This window comes from Sarcophilus harrisii, chromosome 6, assembly GCF_902635505.1.
Source record: "Sarcophilus harrisii chromosome 6, mSarHar1.11, whole genome shotgun sequence".
Lineage (NCBI taxonomy): Eukaryota > Metazoa > Chordata > Mammalia > Dasyuromorphia > Dasyuridae > Sarcophilus > Sarcophilus harrisii.
This window is the reverse complement of record NC_045431.1, coordinates 209,977,475-210,004,533: the sequence shown is the minus strand read 5'-3', so window position 1 is coordinate 210,004,533 and position 27,059 is coordinate 209,977,475. Positions and strand designations below refer to the sequence as shown.

At 36.1% G+C, this 27,059-nt stretch overlaps 1 protein-coding gene across 8 annotated transcripts in view; it reads right to left on the bottom strand.

The window, feature by feature from the left end:
- ANO5 (anoctamin 5) overlaps positions 1 to 27,059 on the bottom strand; it is a 145,156-nt gene that overhangs the window by 46,183 nt on the left and 71,914 nt on the right. For 5 of the 8 annotated variants that reach the window (XM_031941869.1, XM_023506299.2, XM_031941872.1 and 2 more), the window contains 3 exons: positions 22,608 to 22,721; positions 7,616 to 7,684; positions 4,012 to 4,296 (listed from right to left, as the gene is read on the bottom strand). In XM_031941869.1, the coding sequence (XP_031797729.1) occupies positions 4,012 to 4,296; positions 7,616 to 7,684; positions 22,608 to 22,721 (468 nt within the window). Of the gene's footprint in view, positions 1 to 4,011; positions 4,297 to 7,615; positions 7,685 to 22,607; positions 22,722 to 24,929; positions 24,972 to 27,059 lie in introns of all 8 variants that reach the window. The other 3 variants (XM_031941867.1, XM_031941868.1, XM_031941870.1) reach the window with 1 other exon arrangement.

The following is a 27,059-nucleotide window of genomic DNA, read 5'->3' as shown; positions in this document are numbered from 1 at the left end:
TAGAAGTATGTGGACAAGAAACGCACAGAATCGAAGGACACGGATGGCTTGCCATCCACATGGCCGAAGAGAATTACAGTAATCAAATCACAGCACAAGGCATCAGAAAGAAAAGAAAAAAAAACATGAAAAACAAATGATTTGGGCTATTATTTTAACAGTCTTAAAACATGCTTTATTTTAAAAAAATAAATATAAATAAAATATTAAAATATTTTTAAAATATAAAAATTTAAAAATAAAAATGACTTTAAAGTCTTAAAAGAGCTTCACTTCTATTAGAGGGAAGGAAACAGCATGTACACTGAAGAATACAAGAAAATTTGAGAAGGGGAGAGGACTAAGATGGGAGTGGCAGTGAGGGCTTCCTCCTGAGTATTCCCACTTGCTGGGTCTGGGCTAATGGCAAAAATGGTAAAAATGTGAAAGAGCATGGCTGAAAATGTTTGACTAAGTATACATCTTCCTAGGAACAGCTGAATGATTCAGGTGTGCAACCTGAGAAAGTCTAGGGACAGGCGCAACCCGAGACACTGATTTCATTAGATGTCACTTGAATAGACCATGAGAAACAGTGAAGGGAAATCCAGTAAGCATGTGATTCAGCTTCTGGCCTTCTTCCCTCTGACTCACTGCCATGGGTGAAATCTTCCAGCCTGGGGCTAAGTGGGACAGTGTTGACTTTCATATGGTTCACGGAGACAGTAGTTCAAGGGAGCTGCGTGTTTAGAGCTACTTCTGGAATGCAAATACAAGTCATGTTTTTGTGTTTTTTTCTCATTCTTCTTTTTAAAATATCTCTGTGTACTCTCCGCTGATTAGCTGTGTTTATTTTTTCAGATCAAGGAGGTGAAAGGTGTTGTATACTAGAGTGATAGTTCTCAGCTAGGAGCCAGGAGTCTCTATTTTAAGTCCTAGCAAAATCCTATTCATTATGTGATTTGTTATGACACTAAGGAAGACAAAGCGATGAGCAAAGCAAAAGTGAGTTAGTTCAGAAAAAATGTGAGACGTGCAAAGCAGAGAATCCACCCCAAATGTTCATAGGGACTATTTGTATCCAAACTGTGGCAGAGCATTCTGAGCTCACATTGGTCTGATCAGCCACAGTCAGACACACTGTAACTCAACTCTAACATAGTAATGTCATTTTGGTCCTCTTTGAGAACGAAGGACAACGGAACAACCAAGGAAGACAGTAACTGAATCAGGAGAAAGCAAGTTATTGGCTATCAGGGGTGATAGTCTAGAACCTCACTTCTTAAACTGAGGTTCATGACCCAAAAGGGGTCTCATAACTGAATGTGAGGGTCATGAAATTATAGTTTATTATCAACAAATCATCTGTATACTTATTTTATACACCTATATAACTGTAGTCACATAAAATTTTCTTGGGTGAAAAGAGGTTATGATTGGAAAAAGGTTTAAGAAGCCCATCTCTGGAAGATTGTACTAGTCTCTTTCCTACTCTAAAGATTATCTATGAACAGCAGATTACAAATATAGAAAGCAGAAGTTCTGGGCTTGTATTTGCAATACTAAATATATTCTTCTTGTTGTAAAACAAGAAAGATATAGAGGAAGGCGAAAGAGACAATACCACCATAGTGGTATTGTGAAACATTAGGGTGTCTTTTCTGGAGCATCTACGTTCCTGTTTCCATGTAGTATGCATGCTCTTGAGGAAGTTGAGTGTAAGGCAACGCTATAAGTTGCCTGGGTTTTGAGCACATTAAACATGGGATGGGTTGGCAGTGAGGAATTTGTCAGCAGCAGCTAGATACCTGAAAATATTTGCTAGGTTCTCCCCTTTTCTTAAGGGTATAAATGTTTCAGAGGTTGAAAGATGCTGGTAAGGTCTGGACAAATTATGCATATTATTTCAGTGCTCTAGAATGGTTATGATAATAATAGTAATAGTTGTTCTATCTCCTCAAAAGATTGTAGCAAAAATCAAATAACACAAAATATTAACATGATTTAAAAAAAGAAAAGCACTATCCACATATATTTATATGGGTTCCAAGTAACAACAACTTACAAAGCCATTGTATTTAAAGAAAAAAGTTATGAAGGGAAAGAGTACTACACTGGAAGAAAAGGTTTTATTGTTTTACTATAAAAGAGAGAAAACTGTAACCCCCCCAAAAAAAATGACCTAAGTTTGGGACCCCTAATATTCAATAACTGAGAAGTGGCAATATGGTATGCTGAAGAGAGAACCAATCTTGGCATTAGAAAAACTGATCTAAATCCTGTCTCTGACCCAAAATTTTTGTGTGACCATAAAGAGATCACTTAATTTTTCACTATGTTCCGGCAATGCTCAGGGATGATGGTACATATGGAATGACAACATGCATGAATAGAGGGAACACCCCCGCCAAGAGTTCCTCAGATTGATAAAATTTATCCCCTTACCTCTCCACCCCCCCCCCAAAAAAAAAAAAAAAAGTTAGGAAAGACTTAAAAGGAAATCAGTATCCCCAGAGATTGATCCTTCTCATTTCTCATTCTTATCTAGAATCTATCAGACTGCAATATCTTTTGGGAGGAAAGACTATATCATTTTTCATCATCATATTCCCAGTGCCTAGCATGGTGCCAGGTCTTAATAAACATTTGTTGAATTATGGATTCTGAGCTCCAAACCGGCAATCAAGACTTTTAAAGCAGCAGCTGGGAGAGAGTGAGAGATCTTGAAGTTTTTATTTTCAGAATCCACATGTTGGTTTCAGGGACTGACTCTGTCTTAATAAGCGTGTCAGCAATTATCACTTCATCCATTTAGTGATGGAAAATGGAGGGCTCTTTTTGGTGATGACACAATGTGCTGACACATGCAAGGAAGTGATGGAGTCCTCAGGGGCTCCTTAGAAACAAAGGGTTTTGTTATCTCAAAACAGAAATGAGTGTCTAGGCTTAATTACTGAATGAACTCTTGAAGACTTTAAGTGAAGGTGGATTTGAACTCAGGTCCTCCTGACACCAGAGCTGATACTCTATCTATGACATCTACTGCCCTTGCAAATCACAATCTTAACTGAAGGTCCAGTTTCCTCAAATCTTTCTTAGCTTTGCTCCCCGACTTGTTGCCAAGATCTGTCCATTTCAACATTACACCATCCCTTGTAGATGCCCCCTTTTCTCTTCCGATACGTGATCACTGATAGAGAGAAGGAATGCCATCCCTCTAGTCCTGGCCCCTGTTACCTCATACTGGATTATTTCCAGAACCTCCTGGTGGGCCTGCTTGCTTCAAGTATCTCCCACTCTGGTCCCTCCTCTATTCAGTTATTAAAATAATTTTCCTAAAGCAGTCTGATCATGTCAATAAACTCCAGTAGCTTACTACTACCTCCAGAAATAAATGCAAAATGCTGTTTGACATCCAAAGCCCTTCATAATTTAGCCCCCTTTAGCTTTCCAGTGTTTTTACACTTCACTCCTGGACATGTACTCCTACCACCCAGTGGCACTGGCCTTCTGGCTTTTCCATGAACAAGATATACCATCTCTTGGCTCTGAGCATTTTCTCCAGCTATCCCCCCATGCCCGCAATATTCTCTCTCCTCTGCCCAGACTACTAATTTCTCTAGCTTCCTTTAAGTCCCAACTAAAACTTCCTTCTCTCATCCCTCTTAATTATCTCCTACTTATCTTGGATATAGAGCTTGTTTTGTTTATATATGTTTGCATGCTATTCCTCCCCCCCACCCCCATTAAACTGCAAGCTCCTTGAGATTAAGGATTGTCTTTTGACTCTTTTGGTAACCCCAGTACTTAGCATAGTGCTTATTTATTAATTGATACTAAATTGGGTGGAGAAGGAAAAAATTGACATTTTAGACACAAAGAAAATACATGGAAGTTTGCTGTCTGCTACCTTCAGTGACTTCATGCACATCCATATCCACCCAGCACGGCTTTATAACTCCTTATCACACAAGTACATGCTCAGGAATACATTTAGATTTAAAGAAAGCAGTTTAGAACGTGTCTACCTACAATTCTGTTTCTCACTGATGGCGAGAAAAAGGTGTTCTCATCTTCAATGAAGAAGAGCTCCTGCTTTTGTTTGCTGAATGGAGCTGTGAAGTAATCCGGCTCAGGGTTCATCACTTTCTTTGGGAGCCGGAAAGGTTCAAACATACACTCAAAAGGATTCTCCATGGCAGGGGGGATGTCATTCTCCCGAATGGGCATCTTGATGTTCAGCACCTCGGCATACGTGGTCAGCACCTCCCAAGGGGCATGGATCTTGACAAAGTAAGTTCGGCCATCCTCAGAGTCCTAGAAGGAAGAAGACACATTGATATTAAGCACACTGAGATCTGAGCTGCAGAAATAAGGCAAAAATGCACCTTTTTTCTTTCAACAAGTCTTTAGGAAAAAGACATGGGACATGAAAGCAAGCCATGTCCTACACTTAAAAATCAACCAAACTAAAAACTTTCTAGGATATCATATGAAGTTGAGTAAAAGATTCAGCATAATCTCTTATGTTTTAGAAAAGTATTATATTGTAATCAAAAGAGTCTAGAGTCCCACCTTTGACAATACCAGCTTGTGATCCTAACCAAGTTATTTGGCTTCTCCCAGCCTCAGTTTCTTCATCTGTAAAATACTGCCTGCTTCCCAAAGTTGCTCTACAGAACCAGTTTTTAGTGCTCTCCTCTTCCTTACATTTTCCTTCAGTACTTTTTCTTACCTTAGTTATTAGCATGATGGCTAACCTTATCCCTGCATGTACAAGCTATGCTACCTCCCCGAAAAGAGCTTATATTTTACTAAGGCAGGTAGCATAGCTTTTTATCTCCATTATCACCAGAGCTTATCAAAGCTGTAGTTGTTTATCCTCATTCTCATCATGACATCAGAGATGGATTTAAGTGAGAAAGGACACAGAGCTATCTGGGTCTAGTGGCCAGATGTAGATCAGAATGAGATGGCCCAGGATGAAAAGAGAGATCTTGATCTTTTTAAGGTAAGGTCTTCAATAGATCTCAGTCTGAGGCAACACCCACTCAGTGATTAAGGCTGGGTAGCTATGTGACTGGGAAGTAAGGAATAGCAACTCCTACTCAAAGTGGCTTGACACAGTATAAATAGCATTAGACCCAAAGTCAAGAAAAAGACCCAAATTCAAATGTGACCTCAGACACTTAATAACTGTATGCCCCAGGCAAAAGTGCTTTGCTTCTGTCCTTCTCCTTTTCTTCAACTATAAGCTATGGATAAAAACCACACCTACTTAACAAGATTGTTATAACAATCAAATAAGATAAAATTTGTACAGCGCTTAGCAAAATGATTGGCACATAAAGGCACTTGATAAATGTTTGTTCCCTTCCTCTTTCCCAACTGATAAGTAATATTTTTTTTAATTCCAAGGAATTTAAATTGCAGGTCATCCAAAGGACAATGGGAGGGAGGCTACAATGGAGTGTGGGCTACAATGGAAACAGTGAAATGCAGGCTACAATGAAGAATTTCAGGTGGGGGGAAGGCATAAATGATTATTCAAAGAAATATCTGACTGGAAAAAAAAGTAGGCTGGCCACATAGGCAATATGATAGATCCCAGACAAATGGATTATCTGGGAGCTTCAATGGTATTCATATAATAAAGGGGTCTAATCTGGGGTGTGTGAACTTTTAAAATATTTTTGAATAATGTATTTTTAATATAATTCATTTCCTTTGTAATCTAATGTATTTTATCTTATGCACTTAAAAACATTATTCTGAGAAATAGTCTATAGCCTTCACCAGACTGACCATAAGATCCACAACATCAAAAAACTGAAAAAAAAAAAACAAAAAACTGTTAGTATAGAGGAAGTGATCCAGAACATTGGGTGGAATTCTTGCAAAAATTTTACTGGAAGGCATAGTCAAAGATTGTACAGGATATGAAGGCACAGGGGCTAAGATCTGCACTGTTAAACAGAGTCCCCATAGTGGGAATATTATATTTCTATTGAAGTATCTCCCAGTGCATCTAATAGGTGCCTAATAATTGTTTACAGTGCTATTATATTTTGAACTCTTATTATTAAATGTTTTATGGCTACAATTCTGGGAAACAATTAAAAATGCATTAAGCATCTAATAAGCTCAGGGCACTGTGCTTGGCATTGAATATAAAGATTTACTGATTACAATAAATTACAGTTTCAAGTTTCTTTTTCCTCAAAGGTTCCTTCACTATGCTGATCTCTCCTTGGTTCTTGTCTCCTAGGGAGATTATTAAGGAAGATGCAACATGTACACAGATAATGATAATGCAAAATGGAGTCCAATGGGGGCAAGTGAGAGAGTCTGTACAATGTATTCTAGGAAAATCTGATTAGAGAGACAACATTTCCAGCTTATGGAAGTGAGAGTGAAAGAAGGCTTCACAGAGGAGGTGGTGCTTTGATCTGAGATTCAAAAGAAGATTAACAAGTATTTGTGGAGTGCCTACTATATGTTTAGTGCTGATGGACCTAGGGATAGAGAAGTATAAGACACTATTCCCTCTATCTTCAAGGATATTCCTGCTGAATTGGAAAGAAAGGCACATAGGATAACTTGAAGAGATGTAGCTAAGTATAATGAAAGGACCAGTGGAATCGAAATTGAATCAAGAGACTTGTTTAAATACTGGTTTATTAGCTGAGTGATAGGGTAATTCCCCTTCCTATGATGAGCCTTTATTTTCTCATCTGTAAAATAGAGGTATAATACATACAACCTTTTTCAAAGGGATACTATCATGAAAGTGTTCTGTAAACTTTAAAGAGCTATATAAATGTAAGCTGTTATCACTATTATAACTAAATACTAAATTCTATGGGCCAATGTAAAAATGAAAAGAATTTGGAGAAAGAAAGGAGAAATCAGTATGGGCTGATAGAGTCAAAGGAGGTTTCATTAAGAGGTAAGCTTTGAGCTGAGTTTTAAAAGATGAATAGGATACTGAAGATATCAAAATCAAGGAAATATAAATGAAAGCTCATAGGTGGGAATAAATTTGGTAGCTTGAGGGCAGCTAGAATGGAGAGATTTCCTTGATTGGGCTTTAGAATTGGTAGGATGAGTAGTGGGAAGTTGAACAGTTGAGTAGAAATCAAATCATGCAAAGCAAAGCAGAGGCAATTAGATTTTTGATATGCAGAGTAAAACTAAATTTTATATCCTCAATATGACATATAGACAATCCTGCCTTGAAGACCTGGGTCTACTTTAACTGACTTCTCAATGAGTAAGGTAGAAAAAGTGGGACTCCTATCCCAAGATTCAGCATCCTCATCCTGCCTCTAGATTCCAATAGTAGGAATAATAATCATAGTGGCCCAACCTCACATTTATATATAGCACTTTAATGTTTACAAAGCACCCTATTCACAAGAAGGTGAAAGATCTACAATCAATTATTATGTCCAATGTAGTGAGAAGGAAAAAATAAGTTTGGGGAATTCAAATGCTTTGCCTGTGATCACACAGCTCAGAAATGCATAGGATGGAAAAGCAGAACTCCCTGACTCTGAGCCTGCAGGGAAAAACCCAGATTTTGGTTTCTGTTTTATATGGCAGGTTAATTAAGGACATTGACAACCATATTTACCTTTTTGTCTTCTGTTTCTAATTCCAGGCCAGACTTTAAGAGGTTATTTTCAAATTCCTTTCTTCTTTCCTACAGAGACAAAAGCAGACAACACGGAGATATCATTAGCATCAGGTTGGCTGGACAACATACAAATATAGTATATAAAGGCTGTGAATATTCAAACACCTTGGGTCTGTACATAGTTAGACACAGGTTTGTTTGTTTTTTCTTCTTCTTTTTAACACTGATATTTGCTTTTGATTGATCCTCCCTTAAATGTCATGCAAATAAGCATAATCCAGGTATGTAAATATAAGCAAAAAACCCCACTTTGACTTATGGATTGCAACATACTCAAGCCCTTGGATTTAAATAAATAAAAATATTCTTTAAAAGTTAACCTTTTCAGGACAGCTAGCTGGTATAGTGGATAGAGCCTCAATTGCCTCAGGAAAAAAAAAAATTAACCATTCATATCGATTTTGTGTGTGTGTGTGTGTGTGTCTTTGTCTCTGTCTTCTTTTTCTATCTCCAAGAGAAGAATAGGATTAGGTAATATATTTTAAAATGAGAATAGGATTTCTTCATCTTTTTTGTTGTTGTTGAGGCAACTGGGGTTAAGTGACTTGCCCAGGGTCACACAGCCAGGAAGTGTTAAGTATCTAAGGCTAGATTTGAACTCAAGTTCTCCTGACTTCAGGGCTGATAATATCTACTACACCAACTAGCTGCCCCACATCTGTAATTCTTAAATATATGTGCATGCACATATGTGCATATGTATACACACACACATATATATTTATACACACATGTGTGTATGTCATTAATTAAAAACATCAAATTCTGATACTCTTCATCAAATATTTCAAGGATGAAATATTTGCCACTGGAAGGATTCAATTCAATTCAAATAAACACTTATAAAGTATACACAGCAAATGAAATAAAACTCAAAGGCAACAATACAAATTTCATTCCTCAGACTGGCATAGAGATTATTTGTTCAATTATGTTCACTACAACATCCTAGCTCCTCCTTCAATTGAAATCCAAGAGAATCAGCCACAAACATGGGTGTGTTGGAGCAAGCATGACCCATGATTATAATGGAAGATATTACACTGTAATTCATATTGGCTTAGGAAGTTTATGACATGAAGTCTTCTTATAATGGATTGGCTGATATTTAAACAACAACAACAACACTTGTAAATGCACTGTATTCCAAAGGGGGAAAAAGTTATGAGAAAATTTGAAATATATTCTTATCACTGCCTAAGTACAAATGCTATAATTAAAAAAAAAAAAATGGTTAGAATTTCTCCCAATGCTTTAAAAAATGAGTTATCTACAAAAAGATAAACTGTTCTCATGAGCATAATGCTCTTATTGATAACCTAACTTGTGTATTAGTCAAAATTAGTGTTAATGTTTAACTTAGATAGCTATCCTTTATCAACCTCTCCCAAGTAAAAAAAATAAATAAATAAAAAAAGACAAGTGGTAGTTTAAATACACACATTGTCTTATATCAGGTTGCAAAATCAAAGAGGTAGCATGGCATAATGGTTAGGGTGCTGGATTTGGGAATCAGGATAATAAAGATCTCAATTTAAATCCTGCCTTAAACACATACTAGCTGTAGGATCTTGAGTTAAGTACTTTACCTCTCTAGCCCTCAGTTAGTCCATCTATGAAATGAGAGTTTTGAACTCAATTGACTTTTCCTATTTAAAATCTATAATCCCATGAACAGTGTGGATCAATGGAATAAGTTAGGTACACAAGACAAAACAGTAAATGACTATAGTAATCTACTGGGAAAAGAACTCATTATTTAATAAAAACTGTAAGGTAAACTAGAAAATAGTATGGCAGACATTAGATATAGACCAACATCTCTCACCCTCTACCTAAATAAGTAAAAATGACTACATGATTTAAACAGAAAAGGTGATATCAAAGAGATAGAACATTATGAAATACAAAATGGATATTTTGTTACATTAAAAAGGATTGCAACCCCCAATGCAACCAGGATTAGAAGGAAAGCAGAAAGATGAGAAACCATTTCTACAGCCATTTTTTTTTCTGATTTCTAAAATACACAGAGAATTGACTCAATTTATAAGAATCCAAGTCATTAAATTATGGAATATTACTGTTCTGTAAGAAATGACCAACAGGATGATTTCAGAAAGGCCTGGAGAGACTTACACGAACTGATGCTAAGTGAAATGAGCAGGACCAGGAGATCATTATATACTTCAACAACAATACTAGATGATGACCAGTCCTGATGGATCAGGCCATCCTCAGCAACGAGATCAACCAAATCATTTCTAATGGAGCAGTAATGAACTGAACTAGCTATACCCAGAAAAAGAACTCTGGGAGATGACTAAAAACCATTACATTGAATTCCCAGTCCCTATATTTATGCACACCTGCATCTTTGATTTCCTTCACAAGCTAATTGTACAATAATTCAGAGTCTGATTCTTTTTGTACAGCAAAATAACGTTTTGGTCATGTATACTTATTGTGTATCTAAGTTATATTTTAATATATTTAACATCTACTGGTCATCCTGCCATTTAGGGAGGGTGGGGGTAAGAGGTGAAAAATTGGAACAAGAGGTTTGGCAATTGTTAATGCTGTAAAGTTACCCATGTATATATATCCTGTAAATTAAAGGCTATTAAAAAAAAAAAAAAAAAAAAAAAAAGAATCCAAGTCATTCCTCAATTGATAAATCACCAAAGAGTATCAATGGATAATTTTCAAATGAAGAAATTAAAGCTATCTATAATCATATGAAAAAATGCCCTAAATCACTATTGATTGGAAAAATGCAAATCAAAACAACTCTGAGGTAAATGATAAATGTTGCAAAAGATGTGAAGAAATTGAGATAGTAAAACATTGTTGGTGGAGTTGATAAACTGATTCAATCATTCTGGAGAACAATTTGGAACTACATCCAAAAGAAATCAAACGTTACATATCCTTTGATCCAGCAATACACTAACAGGTCTGTATACCAAAGAGAGCGTAAAAAAGGGAAAAGGACCTACATGTACAAAACAATATCTATAGCAGCTCTCTTTTTGTGGTGACATGGAATTGAAAATGGAAGGAATATCCATCAAATAGGGAATGACTAAACCACTTGCGGCATATGAATATAATGGAATCCTAGTGTACTACAACAAATGATGAGAAGGCAGATTTCAGAAAAACCTGGAAAGGCTTACATGAACTGATGCAAATTGAAGTGAGCAGAACCAGAAAAACATTGTACACAGTAATAGCAACAATGTGCAATGATCAACTGTGATAGCTCTTTTCAGCAATACAATGATCCAAGACAATTCCAAAAAAGTTGTGATGGTAAAAGCTATCCAAATCCAAAGAAGGAAACATGGAGTCTGAATGCTGATCAAGGTGTGCTATTTCACCTTTTTTGTTTTGTGTGGCTTTTCCCTTATGTTCTGTTTTTTTTTTTTCTTTCACAACAAGACTAATGTGAAAATATGTATACATAACTGTACATGTATACCTTATATCAGGTTGCCATCTTGAGAAAGGAGGATGAGAAGGAGAGAGAAAAAAAAAATGAAACTCAAAATCTTATTTAAAGAAGGGATTTTGAAAACTATCTTTATTAAACTGGGGAAAAAATACTATTTATACTTCTTCTCCTTTCCTCTTCCAAAAAAAGTTGTTTGAAGCATTGAATGATTTGGAGACTTGCCCAAGGCAATAAAATCAGTATGTGTCAGAAGACTTGAATCCAGATCTTTTGGACACTAAAACCAGATCACTACCTACTGTACCTCTAGAAGTCAATCCTTCCAAAGTGATACTATGCAGAAACTGAACAATCAGTCAAATCCAAGAATTCTAAAACCTGGAGATACTTTGAGGAGGACAGAAAAGTTTATTATTCTGCAGGCAGTGAGGTCATTTACCACACAGTTTTGTCACTAAGTTCTTCATTTGAAAAGCCTACTTAACAAGAAAAAAAAAAAGAAAAACCATGGGAGAATTTTCCCAGAATTGCATTGATGATCATTACAAAAATGCAATCAGAAATGTCTCATCGAATCTATTCTTAGATCATATAACTGCCAAGACTGAACTGAAAATTAAAGGAAAAAAAAAAAAAAAAAAGGAAAAGGAAATCAGCTAGAATGAGAAGGGAGAAAGTGCCTATGATTATTTCAGCCCCAAACAGCATTTCTTTTTTCCCTCTCATTTAAAAAAAAATCAAATCAACAAATGCTATTAACTAATTGTGTGACCTTGACAAAGTCACTTCACCAATTTAATTTCCTCTTCTGAAAATTAAGGGGGTTAAACTTGATGTCTAATATATCCCAATCCATCATCTAGGCTGACCTAGTTGAAAGCTATCAATCGATGTCATAATCTATTCTCCCTTGCTACATGTCTCAGCACACCATCAAATTCCCACTGATAAAGGGATCATTCTATTTCTTAACACAGCACGACAATCATCCATCTTTTCTGTATTACTCCTACTTCTCTACAAGTCAATACTGTTGGGGAAAAACTGTACTGATTGAAGACCTGGGATGGAAAATGCCATCTGCATCCAGTGGGAGAACTATGGAGACTGAATGCAGATCAAAGCATACTATTGTCATCTTTTTTATTTGTTTGTTTTTTTCTTTCTCATAGTTTCTCTTTTGTTCTGACTTTTCTTACACAATATGACAAATGTGGAAATATGTTTAAAATAATTGTATGAGTATAACCTATATCAGATTGGTTATGGTCTTGGGGTGGGGGAATGGAGGGGAGAGAGAAAAAATTTGGAATTCTTCTTACAAAAAGAATGTTTAAAACTATCTTTATATGTAATTGGAAAAATAAAATACTATTTAAGAAAAAGCTGCACTGAATGAAAAGAAAAAACAAGATTTTGCTGATATTCTCTTCCAAATTTATACAGCCCTTTCTCTTCTGCCAAATCTTCCTGTGAGTCAGGATGGATGGGCCAAAGTGTGCCAGAATTTATCTAGGTGACTAGTATATACTGAAAGACTAGAAAAATATACATTTAGTAGGAATTTTTAATAAAGATCTACTTGGAACTGGATTTAATTAAGTGACTTCATCAATAGGGTCAGAATTATTTGCTTTAACACATAAAAGGTAAGTTAAATTCATGGTTGAAATCTTAAGAGTGTAAAGAGACCACAGTGAGCCATTAATCCAACAGCTCTATCAGACAGAAGTACAAATTGAAATTAAAATGAGGAAACTGAGGACCACCAATTGCTTGATATAACACTAGCCAATGACAAAAATTGGATTGGAACTTAGGTCTTCTAACTCACATACTGGAGGTTGGTTCTGTTAGAATGCATTTCAAAAACATGAATTTGTTCCAATGTGAATCTGTTCCAACTTAATTAATGCACTAGGGAACATTCAAGGTATAATTCGAAATTCGAGTTTATTTTGGTATGGTTTCTTCCATGAGATAACAGCTAGAGAACTCAGAAAACTGCACCATTTCACAATAGCTGCCTCCTAACAAACTGCAGGCCTTTGACAAGATAAAATATACATACAGCATCTGGTGCAGTAAGAACTGTGAGCTGAGAAGAGCTGGTCTGCCCCATTTCTCCTCTCACCCCATCTCCAGTGCTTGCCCAATACACTCCTGGCAAACCCAGGCCAAGCAGCAGTCCAAAGCTGCGGACAGGCCAATATTTAATATTTATGTAGTTCTTAACCATTTAATGTGTATAAAACTGGCTGTCATTTTTATTAGAGTCCTATCCCTTTTTTTGACTTGACAAGTTTTTGAGCATTTTACCACAACCTCATTTTCCCTATATGCTCTATTTTTCTTGTGTGATTTGCATAGCATGATGTCTTTTGGGAATATATAGGCTACATTATAGCAGAACTGCCTTTATTATTTAGGGGGAAGGGGAAAATTTCCTCCCAGAATGCCATATTATCTCTCAGAGTTAAATCTAGATATTTATGCAGAATGAAATACAGAATGATTGATGGATGGACCTATTTTAAAAATTTAAAGGGCTCTTAAATGCTACAAAGTATTTTTACTTAATTAATAAAAAATTAATAACTTTTATTAATTAATAAAAATGGTCTGACAAATATGACTTGGCCAAAGGTAAATCAGATTTATTTACTGAAATTTTAGAACTTTGTTTACCAAGAATTTATTCTTGTTTAATTTATTATAAGATTATTAATAGACTGTTAAGTCTTTCAGCTTTAGTTTTGCAGCACATTTAGTGTTAGCACATTGTTTTTCTGAAGAATCTTTAAATTGTTTTTTTCATTCATTCATTCAAGTAGGTTCAAAAGGCAAGACCTACAGATTCTAGTTATAAAAATTGATAAAACATACAATCTGTTTATTAAATAGTTTATGAATGCATGAACAAGTAAGGAAGGAAGGAAATATGCATTTATTAAATGCCTACTATGTGCCAAGCACTATGCTAAGTACTTGACAAATATTATCGCATCTGAATCTCCCAACAATTCTAGGATTTAGGTACTACTAATTCCCACTTTACAATTGAGGAAACCAAGGCAGACAAAAATTAGTTTCATGCAGTTGATATGTGTCTAAGGCAGGATTTGAATTCAGGTCTTCCTTAATTCACAATCCCAACTAGCTGTCCAAGAACATTTTCTCTGCACTTCTAGAGTAAATTGTCTTGTATGGAGAAGGAATCCACAGGAAAAAAAAAATGTCATTCCAAATGAGGACGGTCACATAAGAAAGTAGGAAGTAACACTAACACTTGGAGTATGCTTTAAATGTCAGGGTTCATTGGTAGCCTGGATCACTTTTGGCACAAGGAGATGGGGAAAAATTGTCTGATTACCCTGATATTTTTCCTTTTGGCTCTGATCCAAATTCTTAAATCAACACAAAATCATTCATTCTTTCCAGCTCTAATGCCAAGGTGATTCTCATCATGGAAAAATATCAGCTTTTAGTCACCAGAGTAACTACATTGCAAAAGCAGAGAGAGTTAAGGGAAGATGAAATCCTGACTCACTTTGCTCTCGGCCTTCGGCTTCACTCACTGTTTTTCCTGGGTTAACCACTAATGGTAATTTGTACTTCCAGCTGATTAATGTTTACCAGGTTCTTACAAGTGAGGAGACCAAGATTTTTGTCCAGTTTTGAATCTCCTTATTCATGAATTTTAAAAGCAAGCACATAATGAATACGTGCATAAAGAGCAGTGAGTTGCATCTTCATAGTAAATAAGATAAAGGACAAGTCACGTGGAAGTTATGGGAAGAATACTGGACTTGGCTCTGGATTCAAAACCTAACTCTAAGCAGAGTTGGAAAAAGTCACTACATCGGGCCTCAGTTTCCTCATTGGGTAAATGGGAGTCAAATCCTCAATTCTCTAAGATCCCATCTACCTCTAAATCCCCAAATCCTCACTCCCCAAAACAATAAAAAGTCATTTTATTGCAAAGACAGAAAAAGAGCAAGTGATTAGGATATAATATGGTAGAGAAGACAGAATACAAGACTGGGAGTTGGGTAGAATTGAGTTCAAATCCCAGATACTTAATTCTGTGTGCCATTTGGGCATGTTAATATTTCTGAATCTCAGTTCCCTTCTCTGTAAAATGAAGTGGGAAGATCCCTTCCATGCCTAAATCTATGATCCTATGATTATTGAATACAAGGCAAACACACCTCAAGTATTATTTTTCAGATCACCACATGCTTTGTCTATTCATTTCCATAAGTAATGGAGAATACAGAAGGACATAATGACCCCTGTTTCCATAAGTCCCACTGAGGAAAAGAGATCCAATTAATTTCATATAAGGGTGAGAGTTGGAAGTGATCTTGCAAGATAATCTACTATAGAAACTGAAGTCCAGACTGGTTGAGTGAGCTGCCCAAAATTAACATGCAAATGGTAGGTGGTAGGTGGGAATTGGAACTCAGGCCTTGGAAGACCAGATCCAGCACTCTTTCAATTCCAGCCAAAAAGCAAAATAAAAATAAAGCATAATTTTTATCTCAAGCCTGCAGAAAGGAAATCAAATATTATGCTCTAGCAACTCTTCAGATAAAAACACATTATAAAAGTTTAGCTTTCCTTGGACCTCAGATAACATTAATTCTTCATGTTCTCATCAAAAAGAATAATGTTCCCATTAGCTTAGTTACTAAGGTCTATTTGTATAGAAGAATCCACATCCGTTCTTTTTTAAAAAGAGAATCTGTGTATTGATGCAAGAACATGTCTGAATAAAAATGGAATATTAATACTGTGTTCCCTAAAGTAATGTTAAACTGAGTTCCCTAAAGTAATGTTTCCATAAGTAAAACCTATCACCAAAATGTACATGAGAAAATCCCGCCCTCCCCTCTTAATATTTTCAATATTTAATTGGACTCAGAGCCAAGAGGGATGTTTAGAGATCACCTCTGGCAAATTCCCCCTCTTACAAAAAGTCATCTGAATCCCAGAGACATGAAATGACTTTGCAAGGCCAGAAAGCCAATACATCACTGTATTAAGACTTTTGGAGAGAAGCAGAGCCAAGATGATAGAGTCTTTATTACCACCAATTGGGAACTCACCCAATCTCTACCCCAAATTGTTCCAAATTCCTTTAAATAACAAATTTTAGAGCATCAGAACACCCCAAAAAGACAGAGTAGAACATTTTCAGCTAAAGCCAAATTAGAAGGTCTGCAGTAGAAATGGGATGTCCAGCACACAGTTCCAGTGCAAGCGCAGTCCCAACCCTAGCCAAGACTCAACACCAGTAAAGCAAGAACAGGTCTAGGGACCGCTGACTCAGCATCAGTACTGACCTTTCAGCCCACAGACAGAGGACTTGGAAGATCAGAAGAAAAGGTCTGTGGCAATAGGGGGTAAGTCCAGCATGCAATCCCAGCCTTAGCCCCAACGCTAGGGTCAGCAAAGCAGGACTCTGTTGCTTTAGCACACTAAATCTTATAGCTACAGTGGGACAGGGACACTCAGTTCCAGGGCAGAAAAGAGTGTTTATGGTCCAGTTCCTAGAAGGATCTCTGAAAGCAGCTACATAAAAACCCTTAAGTTTGCTACAGTGACCTCTCCATGCTGGAAACAGAGCCCTACTGAAACAAAGAGTTAAAAGCCAAGTAATATGCTAGGAAAATGAGCAGACAACCAAAAAAATTTCTAACCATAGAAAGTTACTATAATGACAAAGAAGATCAAAACATATACTCAGAAGAAGATGACAAAGTCTAAGCTCCTACATCCAGGCCTCCAAGAAAAAATAAGAATTGGGCTCAGGCCATAGAAGAGCTCAAAAGGGATTCTGAAATTCAAGTAAGAGAGATAAAGGAAATATTAGAAAAAGAATTGGTTGGTACAAAAGTAAATAAAAAAGACTAATGAGGAGAAGAATACCTTAAAAAGCAAAATTGGCCAATTGGGAAAGGAGGTACAAAAATTCACTGCAGAAAATAATTCCTTAAAAATTAGAATAAATTCCTAAAAAATTAGAGCAAATAGAAGCTAATGACTTTGTGAGAAATCCAGATACAATAAAGCAAAACCCAAAAAATGAAAATACAGGAGGAAAATATGAAATATCTTATTGGAAAAACAAATGGTCTGGGAAAAAATCTAGGAGAGAGAATTTAAAATTTATTGGTCTATCTGAAAGTCATGATTTTTAAAAAAGAGCCTCTACATCATCTTTCAAGAAATTATTAAGGAAAATTTTCCTGATATTCTAGAACTAGAGGGTAAAATAGAAATTGAAATAATCCATTGATCTCTTGAAAAAGATCCCAAAATGAAAACACTCAGAAATAATATGGCCAAATTCTGGAACTCTCAGGTCAAGGAGAAAATATTGCAACCATCCAGAAAGAAACAATTCAAGTATAGTGGAACCACATTCAGGACAACACAAGATTTAGCAGCTTCTACATTAAAAGCCCAGAAAGCTTGGAATATGACATATTGGAGAGCAATGGAGTTAGGATTCCTGTCAAGAATCACCTATCAGCAAAACTAAGTATAATCCTTCAGGGGAAAAAGATGGATATTCAGTGAAACAGGTTTTCAAGCATTCACATGATGAAAAAACCAGAGCTGAATGGAAAATCTGATTTTCAAATACAGGACTCAGAAAAAACATAAGGAGGTAATCAGGAAAATGATTTCATAGGGAATTTATTAAGATTTATCTGTTTACATTCCTACATGGAAGGATGATACTTGTAACTCATTAGAACTTCTCACAGTTTGAAAGAATATATATAGAGAGCACAGTTGTGAGTTGAATATGAAGGGATAATATCTTTTTTTTAATGATGAAATTAAGGGATACAAAAGGAATGTACTAGGAGAAAAGGAAAAGAAGAAGTGGAATGGTGTAAATTATCTACCAAAAGGGGAGAATTCTGGGAAGATGGCAGAGTAGGTTGATAAATTTTAAGTTCTCCCATAAATTTCAAGTTTCCCCACAAATAGAATAAACTTGCCCCTCAGGGAGAACATGGGTTTATGAAGTAGAACGGGGTCCTCCAGACCCAACCTGAGAAGATCTGAAGAAAGACCCTCAGCCAGGGAATAATCCACGTGAAGTACCAAAAACCTCTAGGCTAACTCCACAGGAACACCAAGTGGGGAACCTGGGACTACCTGGATGTAGTTGGATCCTCAGCAGGAACCACAGAGACTTTCACCTCCTTTCACCAGATTGTAGAAACAATCTGGATCTGAGTTTGGAAAGATTGAGGGAACCTCAGCTGATTAGGAACACCAGGCCCAGCTGTGCTGCAAAGCCACAGTCCTGGGAGGGAAGGTATCAGCACACTCGTGAGTGCAGGAGTGGGGCAGGATTCTACTAGCTGTGAGCACTTGTCGGAGGGAACAGTTTTGAAGAATTTGGGTTCCTGGGTCAGAGGGGAGAGCTGAAATGAAGCCAGAGACACTTTCATCCCGGGATTTGAAATGCTGACACTAATACATATTATTTAAAAAAATGAATCGGCAAAGAAGAACCCCACTATAGAAACATATTATGGGAAAAAGGAAAATCAGGGTTCATCTTCAGAGGAAGACACTGAAGTAAAAAAAAAAAAAAAAAAAAGCTTCTACCCCAAAAGAGTATTGTGAAATGCCTCTCTGCCCAGAGAGAACTCATAGAACTCAAAAAAGAATTTAATAATCAAATGAGATACACTGAGGAAAAACAAAAATAAAAATTAACAAAACATCCAAGAAAAACAAGATTATGAAAAAAATTAACTAGAAAAGGATGTAGAATCTCAAAGATGAAAGTACCTCTTTGAAAATTAGAATTGGGCAAAGGGAAGTCAGTGAAGCTATGAGAAACTGAGAAATAACAAAACAGATTATAAAGAATGAAAAAAGAGACCAGAATATGAAACATCTTATAAGAAAAACAACAGATCAGAAGAGCAGATCAAGAAGAGAAAATATAATAATTGAACCACCTGAAAGTTGTGACCTAAATGGGGACCTTGTCACAATAATGCAAGAAAATTATTCTGTAGTGATAGAACATGAGGGGAAAGTAGAAATAGAAAAAAAGGACGTCAAAGACATCCTTTGTGGAAAACCCACAGGAATATCATTGTCAAATTTTGAACCCCAAAATCAAAAAAGAAAATTTTGCAAGAAACAAACAAACAAAAACAATTCAAATATGTTGGAGCTACAATTGGAATTGTACAAAATTTAGCAGCAGTCACAATAAAATATCACAGGTCCTGGAATCATATCTACTGAGATAGAATGAACTCAATATGGACAAATTGTTTTATTTTTTTTAATAGGGGAAATTTATAGCATATGTTTAAGATTGACATCAACAATACGACAGCTCAAAAGAAAGACTGGGACAGTTAAGGTACAAATAGTAATTATATCATACAAATGAGATACAGAGGAAGAATAGACACAGAAGCATTAGAGGGGGAATAAGTGTTTAATAGACAACACTACATATACTATGAAGGTTATAGCACCCTCCAAAATTTCTATAAAGAAATGGGGAGGGGGGAGGAATGGGCAGACAAGGAAGCAAAGGATGAGAAAGAAGATGAGGGAGGGATCCATGTAGGGTGGAAGGTTAAAAAGCAAAGCAAATTAAGATCAAAATTAAAGCAAAGGGTTAACAGAGATAGGAAAGATATATGTGTGTATGTGTGGGAATACATGTGTATGTATATATCTACATATTATATATAAATATATTCTCCCTTAACTATAGCTTGCTTGGGACTAGTGGGACGGATGAAAGGAGAGGAAAAGAAAATAAAGTAAAAATGGTATGCAGCAAAGAACAAAAGAACAATTTATAAGGAAGTGAAAAAAAAAACCAATGGACACTCATGAATATAATTTCTTCTATTAATTATTATATATATATTTTTTCTTGAATTGGTATTTGTTGTTATATTTTGAATCCTCCCTGATATGCTGGGCACATGATAATGTTCTTTTTTGTTTTGTATTCCTTTTCTGTTTTTCTTTGTTCTTATTGTATTTCTTTAAATAAAATGAATTTGAAAGTTAAAAAAAATAAAATAAAATATCTGCCATAAAGAAGCAAGAAAAAGTTTTTACAGTAGAGAGGAAGATAAGGGAGAATGAGTAAACCTTACTCTCATCTGAATTAGCTCAAAGAGGAAATAACTTACACACTCAATATGAATATAGAAATCCATCTTACCCCTGCAGGAAAATAGGAAGGGAATGGGATGTAGGAAGGCCAGAGGGTGATAAAAGAAAGGGGGTATATTGGGACAGGGAGTGGTCAACAGCATACCAATTTTGAAGATAGGGGAGAGAGAGAGAGAGAGAGAGAGAGAGAGAGAGAGAGAGAGAGAGAGAATAGAATAAATGGGGAGAAATACAGTTAAAATAGTGATTGTAAAAAAAAAAAAATTTGAACCAAGTTTCTCTGAGAAGGCCTTATTTCTCAAATATAGAGGGAAATGAGTCAAATTTATTTTTTTAAAAAGAGCCATGCCCAATTGATAAATGATCAATATATATATATATGATCTATTCCCAAAGGGTTATAAATTCATCCATATTGTTTGACCTAACAACATCACTATTAGGCATGAATACCAAAAGAGATTTTTTAAAAAGAGAAAAGAACCTACCTGTACAAAAATACTTGTAGAATATTCTCATATGTTCTATGAGAAATGATGAGCAAGATGCTCTCACAACAACAACAATAACAACAACAAAAAACCCTCCACCAACTCAAGCAAAGTGAAATATACTGTATACAAAATAATAGCAATGTTCTGGGATGTCCTACTATAAATGACTTTGCTATTCTCAGTAGTACAATGAACCATACCTATTCTGAAGGATTCATGATGAAAAATCCTATCCTTATCCAGAGAAGAAATTGATGTATCACTGTTATCTGAATATAGATTGAAGGATTCTCTGTCTACCTGTCTTTGTCTTTCTCTCTCTCAATTTTGTTTTCCTTGGTATTTTTTTTTAAATTATAATGGGAGATCTGTTTCCTTCCACAACATGAGTTTTATTTTCTTAACGGGGGCTGGAATGGGGGTAAGGGAGAGAATCTGCAACTCAAAAGATTTTTTTTAATGTAAAAAAATTATTTTAAATGTAACTGGAGAAAATATAAAATAAATAAATTTAAACTTTATTATAGAGAAAACACCTAAATTTAAATTTAAAAATATTTTGGAGGGAGACAACTGGAAGTGACTTGCCCAGGGTCACATAGCTAGTAATTGACTGAGATCAAATTTGAATTCAGATCCTCTTGACTCTAGGGCTGATGTTCTATCCAAATGCCACTTAGCTGCCCTATATTAAGAGTTTAAAAAAACCTGAGAATTTGGTTAACTCAAAAAACATTATTTCATGACAATGCAATTATTACAGATATGTACTGCTTGAACAAACACAGATCATAATACTTCTATTGTGAAGAGTCATTCTGGCTAAATTTATCACCCTGCTACCTAGTGATAAATAACTCCAAAATGAACTAGGCTGCAATCAGAAATAAAGATACAGCTCATCACTGAAATAAATCTAAAGCTGTCTCAACTCAAGAACTGCCAGAGTTTATTCCCTTTTGCCATCGATGTTGACACGTTAAAATCACCTCCAAAATCTTGATGAAGGAACAAGGAAAGTAGCACTTTCATTGATGTCAACATTAAGGAAGTATCAAAAAGGTGAATGTTACATTAGGATAGTGCTGACTCACTTTTCCTAACCATAAGTAATAAGCTAAAGACTTTTTTCCTATCTGCTGTCTTCTACCTTGTGGCAAACTTCCAGGAAAACACAGATGAAAATTATACAGGATGAGCAGGAATGAATGATCTGTATTATAGAGAGAACACCTAAATAAATGAGAATGAAGAGTACATATAACTATCTTGCTTATCTACCAGTCAAGAGTCTGAAATCTTCCTGAACAAGCCAAAAAAAAAAAAATCTTAACTTTAGACATTCATATCCAGGCTGCTCCACAGAACTTCAAACCTAGTCACTTGTGAAAAAAAAATGCTTTTCAACGCCATACAATTATAATAGCAAAAACTAACCCCAGAGAAGAGTTGACAAAATTAATCTCCCACTTTTCTTTGCTGAGGTGGAGAACCAAAGGGGTGGTACACTCTCAGACCTGCCTGATTGTAATAAAGGGTTTCTTTTTGTTTGCTTTTAAAATCTTTGTTACCATTTTAATCTGTATATGTCTTTTTTGTATATATTTGTTGACATGACCATTAGATTGCAAGCTCTTTGAGGGAGAAGAAAGAAGGGAAAAAAGGAGGAAGAAAAGAATCCAATAAAGACCACTTGTCCCATACAAAGACGCTTAGAACAAGCTATAGTTTACTCTGCTTTTATTTTTTTTTTCATAATTCTAGATTCATTACTCTTCTAATTACTTACCACTTTTTTTTCACCTTCTTGCTTTGGATCATCAACATAGGAAAGTACAAAATCAATCCGTCGTATTCCATCGCAAAAGAAAACAGAATCCTTGCTTTGCTGGCGTTTGTCAAACTGTAGAAGATAGAAAGAATCCATCATTAACTCAGGATGTCTCAAACATATGAGAAAGGGAAAGGAAGGCAATGTCTAAGGATTAGTTGGTGGTTCTTGTCCCACACTTAAAGGGGTGGCCCAAGACCAATAGAAGTGATTAATCTCTCTCTCTCTCTCTCTCTCTCTCTCTCTCTCTCTCTCTCTCTCCCCCCCTCCCCTTCCCTTCTTTGTCTCCCCTCCCTCCCTCCTTCTTTGTCTGTCTGTAACTGTCTTTATCTCTCTCTCTCCTCTTTTTCGATCTCTTCTTTCTCACATCTTACATAGGGAATCTGAAGGAAGAAACCATGAGTAATATGAATAACATGCACACACCACCCAAATGCTGCATGTATATGGATAGGTGAACCAAATACATGTATACATGTAGAATGAAATGCAGAAACAGCAAGGAATTGGTTAGCTTCACTCTACAATATTCAGTTATAAAAGCATTTACAAAGCACCTATTGTATTCCATAAAGCACTGGGATAACGAAGACAAGACACAAGAGTCCCCAACTTCAAAATGCTCATATTTTAGATCCCAAAGACAAAGTGAGTCCATTGTATATCAGATAAAATCAAGCCAGTTCAATGCTAGCTGGAATTAATTGAAGCCAGATAAGAGTGACATGATAAAAAAAAAAAAAAAAAAAAGCATTAGGAATAGCATTTGGTCTAAACTCTGGTCCGTCCTCCCCTTTTTTCCCCCAAAGACCCTGGAATTTCTTCATCTGAGTATTTTTTTTGAAAATTGTTCTCATGGTTTTTAAAGCAGATCGCCAAATGAAGGCACAGTTAATATCTGAAAAGCAGGCAGCCTACCAACAGCATTAACTGCCAGGACGCCTCCATGCACTCCTATTTAAGCAGGGCTCACTTTCCAAACAGATGGCTCAAGTGAGCAAAAACCTATCCCAGGCTGATGCCTAAAGTGCTCAGTTCTCCTGGGTGATAAGAGAACCAACAGGATTAAGTTTCACTTGTGGCATGAACTCACCACTTCTTCCTTTTGAAAGCATTAAGAGCCCTGCAAACTAGCAGGGCCAGGCAGTGAGTAGTTGTGGGTTTTCCTCCTCTAGCAAATGGTTCGCACAGCTGCAACAAGAGTGCTGGGTTGGATCTGAGATACCTTGCTGTTATAAAAGGGAAGCATAATCTGTGGCCAGACCATTTGAACAAATGTATAATCAGGTACCAGGCTGATGAAATGGGTAGAATTGTCATTCTTAGGTCATAGATTTAGAATGAAGAGACCCTTATGGGTGATCTTGTCCAACCTTACTATTTTATTGAGGCCCAGATAGGTGAAAAAACTTACCCAACATCATACAGGTAATAAGTGACAGGGTTGGAATGATAATCCAGGTCTTCTGACTCCAAAACCAATGATTATTTTCCCACTAAACCAACATGCTCATTTCATAAGCTCCTTAACTAAGCTTTTTATTTCTATAACTTAAATAATGTCCAGCCAAGTCAGGACATTTAATTTCCCCAAACTGGAAATATGCTTGCACTGGTGATTAGAGTGGTCCTGATATGACCAAAATGTCAACTTCTGTGTTATAGATGGTCTTTGGATAACCATATTATGTTTTTGTGAATAAGGACATAAGCAACTGAACTTCGTTGCCAAGAAGAAATGGAACTGGCTACATTTAGAAGAAATTTTCTAGTCCAAATAAAAATGTGTGGGAGAAGGAGGGGAAGACTAGGAACTGGTTCCCCAGTGCATGGAGAAGGGTCTGACCTTTTGCCTGTTCAGTTCATCATTGAGACTACTGAGGCCATCTAAAAAATAAAAAAAAAAAACCTGACAGCAGGGATCTTTATTCCATGTGATACCTGGTCCATCATGGCTATATTTCAAAAGGTATTTTTTGGCACTCAAGAGGTTTTCAGTTGAACTAAATGGCAGCAAAGTAACCTGATCACAAAATAACCACAATGTGGCCTCTGACTCTGGATAAGCAGAATTACATCTGCCCTCGTGCAAACATCTGGAATGACTTCTCTAAGATTTTAGAAGGCTATGACCTGGGAAATGGGTGATGGGAATCACTCAAATGGAACAGGGCTGATCTAGGGAGGAGAAGTGCTGAGCTAACAGAGCTGCCACCCAGGAAAGCAGGCTTTCACTGCAGCCATCCAAACTGCGAGCATGTAAAAACAATACTGGATTACCATAAGGCGCCGCCGCAGGAACAGGTTAAATCTCTTTGCTGTCTGTGGAGCAACCGACAGAGAATTAGCAAATGCTGCCCACCCACCACAAGGGTCCAGATACACGAAGATCACTCACGCCCCTTTTGATCTTTTTGCCTTTCCTCAGTCACCTTGCTGATACTCGAGAGTTACTGTTTTATTCTGAAATACTTCCACAAATTCACTACTAAGCAGTTAAGGAAAAAATGGATTGTTAAGTATGGTAGCATCTTTGGCACCTAGCATGAGGAAGATTATCTTGTACAAAGCCAAGTCAATCTGCTTTATGTGGGAATATTTTGGGGATACATTTAGCCTTAAGGATGAAGTCATTCTAGTAAATGCAGAATTCTAGAGTTATTTGGAGGCTACTAGGGACTGGAAGATTTTGTAGGAGGAGAGAGTCGCTATTGAATGCCTGGGAAAGAGGCAAACTATTGAAAAATGGTTTGAAAAACAGAAGGTTCTAAGAAAAAGAATATGAAAAGATCTCAAATATTTTCCATTTCTCAATAAACATTTATCAATCAGCAATGCCTAGGGAATTATAAGGAAAAGTGAAACAAGCATAAAGTTATAATTTTGATATATTATTCTAGAGATGGGGGTAAACAACCTATATTTGTCATAGTAAGAAGCAGTACTGTTCAATGATATTTATCAGGCAACCCTACTCCTCTTCACTACTAGTCCCTTAACTAGAAATTTAAAAGTACCTATGATGATAATCCATATATATCTACTCATATATCTTACGTATTATATTAATGTATAATAACAAATAATATAGGATTATAATATACAATAAAATATATTATAAATATTGCATATTAATTATTAGATGTATACATATATCCTGCCACCATAGCTTTGAGATTTTAAAATTCTTTTTTATTTTAACTCAATTTCAGTCACTCAATAGGGCAAGCATACATTTGGCTTCACAATCAATCAGAACTGTTATAGTTTCAAGATAGATTTCTAACATTCCCTCTGACAATTCCTCTTTCCCACACCTCCACTATTCAATTCACTCCTAACTTTTATCAAGAGATCTTTCTTCATCATTATCTCTTCTACTCTATTTATTTCTCTACCTGGCCTCTGACCCAGTCACTTTTCAAGCATATGCTTGCCTCTCTCCTTGAATCTTTGACAACTTTGACTTTCTGTCCATCCTGCCCTGTCCATCCTCCTCAATGTCCACCAATTGAAATTCTTTTTCCTTGATCCCCCTTCCAGTTCCTTGATCCCTCCAGTTCCACAATGAGATAGTTATCCTTTTCCCCTAAGGTTTAACCCTTTCTCCTATGCCTCTGACTCCACCTTATCAAAAACTCTGAACTCCAGATTGCCCTTGTCTCTGTCTTTCATTTTTCTGTGCCAATGTTGATTGAATTTGTTACATATCCCAGATGCTATATCCTGAGAAGGTAAAATAGTATCTTAAAGGGTTGTTACAAACAATATATTCTAGGAAAGGACTTCTATGAAATCTCTTGAATATAATCTCTATACCAAAAATGGCTTTTAATTATCTTTTTATTTCCAGAATTGCAAAATCTCATTGGAACTGAAAGTTCGTCAGAAAGGAACCAAATTTCAACAGTTTTGTTCTAGTGCCTTCCTTCTGAGATTACCTTCCATTCTACTCTGAAAATACCTTGTACACACCTAATTATTTATGCACTGTTTCTCCCATCAGGATGTAAACTACATAAAGGGAGGTTTTGCCTTCCTTTGTGTTTACAGCAATTAATTAGTTCAGTGCCTGGTTTTTCAATAAATGCTGCTAGGTTCACTGAAAATGGAAAGAGAATGGGCAGATTTCACTTCTGGGCAACAATATCAAACTGATCATCCAGAGGGGCTGGAACTGAAAGTGTTAATCCACTAGTACTTCCTGTGGAGTTTTGTTTACTGAAATTCTAATGGTCTCTCTTTTGCCAAGAGAACAGGAAAAATGTGAGCTACAGAATGCATAAATTCTACATGTCTAAAACAGGAAGGCTTTTACAGCACAAATTCTTCTGAATATGTTGGTTCAGAAGTGGCTCCCTTACCAAAAACTAAATGACAGCAAAGCAATAACCAATTCTCAGAGAGCAA